At 41.5% G+C, this 12,196-nt stretch overlaps 1 protein-coding gene across 3 annotated transcripts in view; it reads right to left on the reverse strand.

Moving 5' to 3' along the window:
* Casd1 (CAS1 domain containing 1) overlaps positions 1-11,302 on the reverse strand; it is a 42,163-nt gene extending 30,861 nt beyond the window's left edge. For 2 of the 3 annotated variants that reach the window (XM_027389858.2, XM_027389859.2), the window contains exons 1-3: positions 11,049-11,302; positions 4,199-4,295; positions 3,516-3,636 (exon numbers count right to left, since the gene is read on the reverse strand). In XM_027389858.2, coding sequence (XP_027245659.1) covers positions 3,516-3,636; positions 4,199-4,295; positions 11,049-11,181 — 351 coding nt within the window. In that variant the 5' untranslated portion in view covers positions 11,182-11,302. The remainder of the gene's footprint in view (positions 1-3,515; positions 3,637-4,198; positions 4,296-11,048) is intronic. The other variant, XM_027389857.2, reaches the window with a different exon arrangement.
* Between the last annotated feature and the right edge of the window lie 894 nt (positions 11,303-12,196).

A 12,196-nucleotide genomic window follows, 5' to 3' on the forward strand; every position in this document is an offset into this window, starting at 1 on the left:
AGACCTGCCTTTATCCAGGACTCTTCATGTGTATGTACATGCGTGCTCAAGTATGTGTGCATGTGTGTGTGTGTGGGGGTGCACACATGCACACACACGTGACCACGAGCATGTGTGCACATGTGCTATTTATTATTCTCCTTATATGCATGTGTCATCATTTTATAGCTCTCTATTCTATCATCTGGTTTCTTTGTTTAACTCTACTCCATTATAGCATTATCTTTATTACTACAGTTAAGAGAAATCTTTAAATTAAGAGCAGATCCAAATTCTGAAGATTTGCTGGAGCTACTGGTGGTATGTTTGGCCTTCCTAAAAACAAACAAACAAACAAACAAACAAACAAAAAGTAAAATCAATCCAGCAGTTCCATAACAAATTCAGTTAGGAACTCACTCTGTAGACGAGGCCAGATTCAAACTCACAGAAATCTGCCTGCTTCTGCCTCCCCAGTGCTGGGATTAAAGGCGTGCACCATGATGCCTGGTGAGTTATAGCATTTTAAATAGTCTTTCTGCAAGGTATTATACAGTTCTTATGCACATAGATATACCACATTTACTGGGTGGCCTTTTTCTTTTGCTAGTTCATATGGTATAACTTTTCAAGTTTTAGCTACATATTACTGTTACGTAGAGTGTAACTGAATTTTAACACCTTTATTTGAGTTGTGCATGTAATGTTTATATATTCATCTTATCATCAGCTACTCTTCCTTTATCCAAGCAGACAAATGTACCGTATGAATTCCTGGTTTGCCTTCTCTCCAAACCTTATATTTTTTTTCAACTAGAGTTTCTAATAAAATGTTGTAGAAAAACAGCGATAATGAACATCATTGATTTTTCTCCTGATTTTAATGATGAGTCTAACAATTCACCATTAAGAAATTTACTCTAGGCTTCTAAAACTTTTATCAAGTTAAGCTCCAACATAATTTGCCTAAAAGAGACAGAATAACACCAATTTTCTGATACAACTGAGACATGCTTATTAATGGAGTAATGTGTGAGTAAAAAACCAAACACATTCCAAGTGTGATCCAACAGACTCTCCATCGTGACCCTCTGCATTGTTAAGCTACAAGGCTGCAAAGTCAAGAATGTCCACAGGTCAGCCATGTTTGCTAGTTTTATTTGCTTGTCTCTCCTTCACTCAGAGCAATGGGAAAGTTTTCCATTATAATTTGTCACTTTCTTGTTATATTAATCTTCGCTAAATTTAGTTTTAAGACTAACTTAATGACCATCACAATTTTTAAATCTTCTCAGTGATTTAACCATTTGTCATTAGAAAGCAGCTTTCCGTGCTGATAATGCTCTTTCGCTAAATTTAATTTTAAAACTAACTTAATGACCATCACAATTTTTAAATCTTCTCAGTGATTTAACCATTTGTCATTAGAAAGCAGCTTTCTGTGTTGAAAATGCTCTTGCCCTAATATTTATTTTGTCTTGTTTAAATATAGCTTACTTTTCTTCAACAGAGCCGGGTGTTGGTGGTGCACACCTTTATCTTTATCCCAGCACTCGGGAGGCAGACACAGGCGGATTTCAGTGGGTTCGAGGCTAGCCTGGTCTACAGAGAGAGTTCCAGGACAGCCTGGGCTATTACACAGAGAAATCTGTCTCAAAAACAACAAAAACAAAACCAACCCCCCCAAAATATAGTTTCATATATACACATAAACAATATATTTATGTATATATATATGTTGTGTATTGGTACATATGTACACATATATGTATAAAATACAAACTTGGCACCAGACTTCGGGAAGTGTTCTTTGTTTAATTATTTCTCTGCTATGTTTAGAATTTACACCTCTTAATTCTATCAACACCAACAAAAGCACTACAGACAATATCTGCCTCCATGGCCTGTGAGAATAAAGAATTTACAAAATATAATCTGGCAAATGTTTGATCAGCAGTTGGAATGAGTTGTTTCTTAGTTATTTGTATCTTTAAAACTAAGATACACTGCCTTTTCTGATTTCTTTTAAAATTTTATTTAAGTTCAAATGTATCTTGCTTGATAATTTGCAGGATGGGTATGTATCCTTAAAAAATGCTGGAAACTTAAGTATTCCACTAGGAATTAAAACATTTCATATTGTATATCATTATATATATATATATGTATATATATATATATATACATATATATATATATATATGTTATAGTAACAATAAGTTGTAGACTAAGGCACTGTAGTTTTCTCAACTAACAATTGACAAAGTCATTATACTAATTTCCTGAAGGAATTCTAAGCCTATAAATATTAATAAACTGTTTCTTTGAAATCAAAATTTTGTGTGTATAAATATTAATGAACTGTATGTTAACAAGCACCAAACAATATATAACATCACTGTTTTCTATTATCCTGAGAAGAAGGATACAGAACCCAGGATCATCAACCCTCTGTGAATAGCTACTTAGCTGTGAAGCACCCCACTTCTCAGCTCCATACCACTAGGAAAGTTCATGGGGCAGACAGACTTCCATGCTAAACTCATGAGTTACTCCTACAGTTCTGCACTCTGAGCCTCTACTCTCCACCCTCTACCATTCCCTATCTGTAATCACATGCTGTTTAAAGACAGGCTAGAAAGACATATACATAGAAAGATATAATGAGCTAGGTCACTCCCTCCAAATGAACTAATTAGCATATGCAGAGATAGTAATCCTTGTTAGTTCTCACAGCAAGGTCTATTCTGAAAATGAGAAGGCCCTCATCAAAGGAGCAGCGACTTGCACACTACTGTCTCTGTTCAGAACTCAATGCCAGTGACAGGAGGCTGCCGAAGGCAAGATGCCAATGTCCACTGCTGACTACAGTATACACTGAAACAATGGGGTAGAGAGAAATAAATAGCATCAAATGGCTATATTCTTTCACTCCATATGTGCATTGCAGAAATTCTACATTACAGTTTTTTTTAAAAAGTAGAGTTTTTACTCAACAAAGTAAGTGGAAATGCCCTTTAGTTCAAAACATTAAGGAAACTAAAATAACTAAAAAAAAGAAAAATGGCGGTATTATATATAGCTACTAGATTATATGTTGCCATTAAGAACATACTTAAGTCGGTCACACAGTAATTTAGTGTACTTGGTAAGCAATGGGGTAAAGCAAGACATAAACTATACACACTGAAAGACTATAATAAATTTATGTCAAGAACAAAAACTGAAAAGAAATTTGTCAGGGGTCCTAGCAAGGGTTGAGGTACTTTCTCCTTGTCTACTTCCTAAGGATTTTTGGCAAGTTTTTCCATGAGAAGAACTAATTGTTGAGAATGGAAAGTTTAAGCGAATACAGTCTTGACACTAACTAAGCCGCCATATCTCTGTATATGCTCTCCATTACAGCAAATGCCCCCTGCTTTGCTTCCCTCTTCCCGCTTTCAGTCAACACACTCCTTCTGCAGATACCCACCCTCTTGATGAGTCTTTCAACCAGCATGGTGGAAGGGACAGACAGGGTGGGGTGGGAGGGTTACCTTATTTCCTTCTTCTTTAAACTGGGGGTTAATGATTTTTACAAAAGAATAAAATAATTGACGGATCCTGGAATCTCCGATAAATGCAATGTGTTTATCTACAAGGCAATTCTTTGCTTCACTGAAATCGAGAAAGAAACATTAATTAAAATAAAGTCAACATAATTGAAATTGAAAGAACATGGCTTAATATTAAAAAAAAAACCAAATAAAACAGAAAATCAGTTCAAACTGTTAGGCACAGCTTTAGAATTAGGTGGCCAGGTATGTTTAACTTACTGGCCCAAGTCCTTACCAACTAACTCAAAAATAAGACCCCATCCATTAACATCAGAGAAGAGCCCTAACTGTACTGGCCTTTATCCCATTATTCAGGCTTGAGGGCTCAGGCATCCAGGTTACAGAACACATCTGTTTCTTACACATTCTGCCTTCATTACCTCTTACCTGAGATAAGGCTGTTTGGTCAAAGCCCTTCCTCTAAAGCTTTGGGGCAGCAACTACACTTGGAATCAGCTCCAGGCCTGGCCTGGCCAGCTTGCTGTCAGGAAGTGCCCCCACCCCTACCTCCACCCCCCACCCCCGCCATCCTGTACAGAAAATACCTGCTTCATCTCTGCCTCTCACTACACAACAAGACTTATGCTAGGATGGGAAAATAAGCAAAATGAACACATTTTTACCTCATTTTGTATTTATGCATCATACAACTGTGAGGTTGCCAAACTTTTTCTCCAAGAAATCTGCCACTTGAGAGAAGGTATTCACAGGAATCATTGCCTATAACAGTAAAACACCGTGGCGTTGTGAACATTGGTTTATTTATTTTTTATATTTTGCTCATCCTGGTCTTATCCAGTGTCCTTGAAATCAGGAAGCAAAGTTTTCTAGACTTCCTTATGTCTTCCAGACACACAAACCTTTCGTGGGAACCGTGGCCCCCATCAACATGTTAGCATGCTAGAGGTAAGAGCCACCCCACCATGTTAGCATGCTAGAGGAAAAGAGCCACTCATCCTTTCCACGTTACCCTGTGAGGGCCTTAACATTATCATTATTGAGAAATAAATTCTTCTCTCATCCAATACATCCCAGTTTCCCCTCCCTCCACTCTTCCTAGCTCTGCCTGTTCCCCAGATCCACTCCCCCTTCTTTTCCTCTTCAGAAAAGAGCAAACTTCCAAGAGATGACAGCCAAATAGAACAAAACAAAATACAAGAAGACAACCCAAAAGCCCTCACACTGAGGCTGGACAAGGCAACCCAATCGGAGTGAAAGAGTCCCAAGAGCAGGCAAATGGGTCAGAGACACACCCGCTCTCACTGTTACAACTCTCACAAAAACATGAAGCTACCCAACCGGAACATATATGCAGAGGACCTGGTACAGACCCATGCAGGCCCCATGTTTGTTGCCTCACTGTGAGTCCAGCTTAGTTGATTCAGTGGTCATGTTCTCCTGGTGTCCTCCATCCCCTCTGACACCTACACTCTTTCCTCCCCTCTTCCATGGGGTTCCCTGATCTCTGAGGGGAGGGACCAGATGGAGAGCTCCAATTTAAACTTTCTCTGCATAATGTCTGGCTGTGGGTCTGATGCAGGTGGAAGCCTCTCTGATGACTGTAAGGGACTTCTAACCCCTAAATGCTGTGGCCATGGTTTTGGCAGTTCCTTCAACTTCCACTTTCTTTCCTCAGATAAATCTCAATATGAAACACGCTTTTATGGCATTTTATCAATCTTATTTCTGACTGAGAAAAATAAAGGCTAAGGGTTAAAAGAAAGATTTAGAAAGGATTCCCTTTACAACAACATATATGCATTAGCCTATCTTGAAACCTGGTTTTAAACCCAGTTTTAGAGCTGCTGGCTAGGGAATCCCCCTGGCTCTGTGTAAATGGGAGAGCCACACCATATCCTTCAGCCATTTTATTTTACCTTAGCCAAACACACAGAACCAAAAGGATGAAAGGGAAGATATTTGCATTAACTTTGGATTAGAATAAAATAAAAGTTTAAGTTAATCTCTAGTCCCTTATTAACAGTTAACAGCAAGATAAATTTGGTTTATAATTACTTTGGGTCAGGCTAAGGAGTCTAATAAAAGGAACACTGCAGAATTGACAAGTGCCCAGTATTGAGACATTCAGGGTAAGACTCAAGGAACTCAAAGTTGGTTGCTGTTTCTGTTTCCTTGGGTGCTGGATGCAAGCCAGGGCTCCCTTCATGGCACAGGAGCAGTCCACCACTAGACTATGACCTCACGATCATACCTTTTTTTCCCCCTCAATCCAGTTATTCATCTGTCTGGACTGGCATAATACATACTAGAACGATGAATGGGTCAACACAAAAGTGCTGTTGCTTCAGTGTCCCAAGCAAAATGGAAGGGAAAACTCACAACACTGCACTGTCTTACTGTGAAAACTGTATAATGAATGTAGGATACCGATGATTAAATTTTAGTAGTTATAGTTTTTTATTTATTTCAAAGATCTAATAAGCTATGTCTAAATATAAATAGTTCTTAATTCTTTCCTATTTTAAAAATCTAATTCTAGTTCCAAAAAACAAAATTAAAGCACACAAATAACCAAAGATGAGCAAAGGAAGGATTACAGAAAAACACAATTAAGTTATTTTTCTAAAAACAGCACTTCTGCAAGTTTTCTTCTGTAATGGTCCCACATTAAAACTATTATAAATTAGAGTATGTTTAATATGAGAACGAAATTCTGATATTTATTGCATTTCTACCTTTTCAGATATTATATATATATATATATATATATATATATATATATATCCAACTTGTGAATTAGTAGCAACTTTTTTTTTTTTAAGAAATGTGAGTTGCAAAATGAAGGTATCAAACATTTAGGGCATTCCTATCCTTTTATTTTTTAATAAAAGCCTAAACAAAAGCATTCTTTTTGATCAACCCTCAGTGTCTCCATGTGTGGTGATGGAATGGAAGCGCCATGCCCATAGCTTAAAAGATTCATTTCTTTACCAGAAATGCTTGACATGCAGAGTTATTGTCATTGTTGGTCCTACTGCCCACATTTGGCTCCTCAGGTCATCTACTGAAAAACAACAGGTCTAATGTGCTGAACTCATTTTAGAAAAATCCTATAGCAAAGGGGACTTAAAGAGATCAGAAACCAAGCTCTACAAACACGATATTTTAGAGACAAAAATGGTCTCTCCGGGAACAAACTTCTTTCATATCCCAGTGAAAGCTAGTTGGTGATGACTTTGCTTAACATGGAAGAGTAGCCTTTTCACATATAGCAAAAAGAAAAATAACAGGAATAAGTACTCCTATAATTAAAAATATGTTAACATGATTTACAACATTCTCTAAAACTCCGTGTTCTAAAGCATATTCTCTTTTCTTAGGAAGGAAATGCTTTCAGATCAAATCACTAAATGTATACCTGGTTGTTAAAATAAGATAAGTACCACAGGGTTTATTATGTACCCAATATGCAAACCCTGTTCAACTATATCAAAAACAAAACAAAGGAATCTCTGGTTGCTATTTTCAATTGTCTAACATAAGTTGGATAGTTACTTTAATATAACCAACTTGGACTGCAAAGTACTCAGAGAAATCAAAGTAGGAATACAACTTTTAAAAGACAATTACAAAAGAGCTGGCTCCAATACTCAGATTAGCTAAGACTAATGGTTATCTTCTTCCTTATTCTGTTACACTTGGTACAATTTTTCTGGTCACTGGCTATAGATGTTCCAATTTCTGTGCATGACCTTTTTCAACAATTGAAAGGGAAGTAAGAACAAACCAAATAAACAAGCAAACCAGGAAACTGAAGACAAACCAATAACAACTAAAGAAGGCTCCAATATCCTTCACAAATTACAAGTTGCTTTTTCCTTTGAACAAATTACCACTAGTCACTTACTGCCTTTAGGCCGAGTCACTCAGCACTGGTGTTGCCTACTGCCAACCATGAAAGCACCAGATCATAAAGCACACAAACAGTATGTTCAATGGAGGAATAGGTCTAGGACTCAGCAAATTTATTCTGTGCTGAAAATGTCACTTAAATTTCTTTTAGAAAGCTAAGTCTAGTAATCCTAACATTTAGGAGCAGAGGCAGGGGGATATTTAACGTTGACATTTCATACGCTTGGTGATGGAAGGGAAATCAATTGAAACAAATTTCAGACATTGGAAGTGTGTTAACTCTACCACTTTGAAACTTTCCTTAAGGGTTTGGACACCAGCCTCTGGTCAGAAATCATATTTATACTCACTCTATAATCGCACTGTTAATGGAAAATTTTAAGGATGTATTTTAAAACTCATTCTAACATTATATGACATATTCATAATTCAAAAAATTCTTCGTCCTAAAACTGAGATTCAAGCCCAAAATTGACTTAGAGTCACAACTGAAACAAATGCAGATAGAAAAATAGGAGGAAATCAGTTTTGCCTATCTACTCACCCACTAGGTAATTATGGAGTTCCTACTGTGTATTAGGCTCTGGCTATTTAAAAATCGTTAAGATATACTTGGAAGTTCACATGGTGTGTGTGTGTGTGTGTGTGTGTGTGTGTGTGTGTGTGTGTAAGAGGACAACATCAATTCTTACAAGGACAACATGATAAGTATGTACAAGTTGCTTTGGTAGAAATTGAATTCATCTCTCCTCCTTCTGTCATGGTAACATTTGAGGCAAGCACTGAAAAAAAGCCCTGAGGATTTTCATTCCAGAGAAGAGAGGATGTTGCAGGCAGAGAAAAACAGCAAAAGCAAAAGTGCTTTTTACACTGTAAGCTTAAAGCTTGGGATGAATGAAGGGGTAACTAGCTATCAGAGGCAAGCCTTTTAAAGTTCTATACATGCAACTTCTGGAAAATCATCACTTGGTCAGAAAGAGAAAGACAAGGGGAAAACTCTTTACTGGAAGTAAATTAGTACTTCTAAGTTATCTAGCATTAGTATTTTAAATTAACTTCATCTTCCACATACCTTCCACCAAGCCCTAAGAAGGCAGACTATACAGTCATGGCACCAGACACACTAACTGGTCCTAAATCATAACTCAACCATTGACTAGCCCTGTATTCTTAGGCAATTTACTTAACCTCTCTGGCTTCATCTTTAAAATGTAAATAATTCTCTAATTCACTGAGTTTAAGACATATCATTATTTTTTCATAGAAGGAAAAAATGTTACCAATTAAACTTTGACATGCAATCAAAGTTTTAAAGACACTTCTTGATTACAGAAGTGTTGTGTGTGTGTGTGTGGGGGGGATGAAATACTGCACCTCATAGAGGCTGTAAAGATGAAATGAAGTACGTAAAACCATTAAACACTGCCAGCATACAGTAAGTGCTCAACTTAATGCACAGATTTGGGAAGCTTTACTTTCTAAAATGTGTAATTCTTTTGAGTAATTTTCAAAGCAAGAGGTAGGTGTGTGTGTGTGTGTGTGTGTGTGTGTGAAAACTCATTCTACCTTGCTTGATGCATGTTCATACCCACACACCCAAAATCCTAATGTGTAATATACATCCACCATTCATCTAAGACAGAGAGTCCTTTCCTGTTGTATATGTGATTTCTATGTGATTCAAATGTAAGTTTATCTTGAAAGACACTGTACCTGACACGGTTTGACACAACCAAGACATAGATGGCTAAACATTTTAGATGGCTAAAATGTTCCTGGTAAGATGTGTATTTTCCCCAGACAGACTCTGGTTCAAGTTCTTGATATTCAATCTGGGCCAAGTACACATGCCAGGTGTCCTGCTTCACACTCAAGGCCCTGAAGTACCTTTTGGAGACGATGACTCGCTTCTGGAGGAGGCTTACAATCTGAGATTGCTATACTGACTCATAAGGGCCCATCTGACATTCTATTTCCCTGCTGATGACAGATCATGCTAAGTAAGATGCAATATACAATCTAAATTTAAAAATTAGTATTCCAAGTTATCAAAAGACAACAAGCACACACACACACACAAACCAAAAAACAAAAAGTAGGCAGGGCAGATGTTTACACTTAGGACAACAGCATTAGTTATAAACTTTCATTCTATCCACATTCCAAATGCAAAATTGAGTTAGATTATGGTCATCTCATACCAAACTAGCATAAAATGATTTATCTTAGTTAAAACAAACATGTTCTCCAAGTTATCAAAAGTCAGTACACCAACACTGCTAATTGTATTTTATGTATGAGAAATGTAGGCTTTCTGGATGGCAGCTATAGATGAACCAAGGCTTAGCCAGTTCATCTGCTATGACTCTGTAGAGGACTGGAAGAGAGTGGCCACAAAGATATAAGGAAATCTATCCTTTTAGTCCAATTAAATAGAGTTATAAGACAGAATACAGTTATGGTACTGAAGGACAGGATCTGGAAAACTCAAGAGTGGGCCGAACCGAAACATCAAACATCAAAATGGCCTCCGATTGCCTAAAACAGGAAGACAGCTCAGATTCTTTAGCAAACTGGTGACTGCAGATTTGGCCAAAGTGGTTGTACAGTATAAATGGGCCCAGTGCTAATGTGCACCTTCACTAATTATCTCAGAACAGCTGTCCAGAAAATGGCTTTGGTGGTACCAGGTGTCAAAACCAAAAGATCCTATCATTATAATTTCCCTCCTCCTGTTAGTGTCTGTCCTGGTGGCATTTTTCATAAAGCGTGGGGGAGAGGTCAATCAAAAAATAAATAAAAAAGACAAGCAAGACTCTCTTGATAACTGAAGGATAACTTCTTCTGAGACCAAGTCATGGTTCCTTTTTTTTTTTTTTTTTTTTTTTTTTTTTGCCACCAGTATCTACATCCATACTGAAGGCCTGCTGCCTTCAAAAGGCTTACTCCTGGCTTTGACTGACTGTCCATGCCTGTCGACTCCTAACTTCTTCAGTCAAACAAACAAGCAAACAACAAAAAAAAAACCAAAATCCTTGCCTCAGTGCCTTTATTTGTACAAAAAAAATAAAAAATAAAAAAGTGTGCAACCCAAACTCTTGAAAAGTGTATGGAAGGCTGGGGGTCACCTCCTCCACGGGAGGGAGGTGGGCCACGGTGGCCCCTTTGGCAAGGACGAGCAGGCCGGCCCCAGCTGCCGTCCAGGCGTCGGGCCCCGAGGTCGCAGGGCAGGAGGCCGACCCCTTGGGCGCACAGTGTGCGGCGACCCCAGCGTCCTGGAGGCGGTGCCGCGGGCGGGCGGCTGGGGCGGGCGGCTGGGCGAGCGAGCAGGCGGCCCCCCGGGGGCCTCTCGTCCGACCTCCTGCCTGCGAGCGCGGGCCCGGCGCAGCTCCAGGGTCCCGCTCGAGCAGGAGGAGGCCCCGAGGGTGGGCAGCTGGGGGCGAGGGCCGCACGGCCCGGGCCCGGCGGGGTCGGTCGGGGCACGTGGGGCGCCGCGGGGCCGCAGGAGGTGCGCGTGGCGGGCGGGCGGCGCGGGGGGCGGCCTCCCCGGCCAGGGCGGCCGCTCGGCCGCCGGCCCGGGCAGGGGGAGGGCCCGCTCACCTCGGTAGCGGCGGGACGCGAGGTGGCACGCGGCGAGCAGCAGAACGGCCACCAGCGCCAGCACCTTGGCGCTCCTCACGCTGAAGTAGTGGTTGATCTCCCGCTTGCCCAGGTTGTAGGCCAGAGCCGCCATCTTGGTTCCTCCATGACAACAGAGCGCGGCGGAGCGGGGAAGGGGCGCCGCGCAGGGGCAGCACTGGGGCGGCCGGCGCAGCAGGAGCGGCCGCCAGCGCCCTTGCCCGTCGCCCGCGCCGCCCGCACCGCCCGCCGGGGAGCCCGAGCCCGCGGCCTCGGTGCCGCCGGCCTCGCCCGGGCCCTGGTCGGCCTCCCCCCAGCCCCCGCCGCCGCTGCTCCGCCGTGCCGGTGCCCCAGGCGCCCCGGCCGCCTGTCTCCTCCCCTTCCTGCTCCCCGGTAGCCTCCTGCCTTAATAGCGGCTGCGCCTGTGAGGGGGGTCCGGATGCCCGGGGCTCCGGGGTCACCGGGCCCAGACGGGCCTCCGGGGTCACCGGGTCACGGGCGGACGGCGGCGGCAGCGGCGGCGGAGGCGGCGGCATAGACATGATGGGGGTGTGAGGAGAGGGCCCGGGGCTTGTAGCCTGGTCCAGATGTCAGCTCTGGGCTTGTCTGCAGGTGGACAGGCAGCCACCCGAGCCCAGGTTGGGCCACTGGAAATAGTAGTAGTGTTCCGGAAGAAAGTACACTCCCTGCTTCCCTATCACACCCTTTTGCTGAACTTTCTACTCCCTGTGCCCGCCCAGAGTCATGGGGGCTCAAAGGCAGGCCACCCACGACCAGTCTGGCCAGTTCCTCTCAACTTAAGATGCTGGCCAGGTGTTGGGGTTGCTGTGAGTTGGAGAACCCTGAACCCAAGAGTAAGGGGCCCTTCTGGACTCTTCGCCACTCAACTGAAATCTTGGCTAGATTCTCTTTTACTGTCCTGTTTGTCCAGTTGCAGTGGGTGTAGATAGACACAGTACACCATAAAAGGTACCCGACAGAGGCTTAATTAAGTCAACGTAGGTGTCAGTATATATATATAAAAAAGCCTCACTCCCCTTTCTGTTTACACAAAGGCTCTAGCCAAGGTTGTGCATTGGGTGCCTGCGACAATCCTGGCTCCTAAAACTTGGTTAATGTTTTGTGGTTAT

The sequence above is a fragment of the Cricetulus griseus genome, assembly GCF_003668045.3.
Source record: "Cricetulus griseus strain 17A/GY chromosome 1 unlocalized genomic scaffold, alternate assembly CriGri-PICRH-1.0 chr1_0, whole genome shotgun sequence".
Classification (NCBI taxonomy): domain Eukaryota; kingdom Metazoa; phylum Chordata; class Mammalia; order Rodentia; family Cricetidae; genus Cricetulus; species Cricetulus griseus.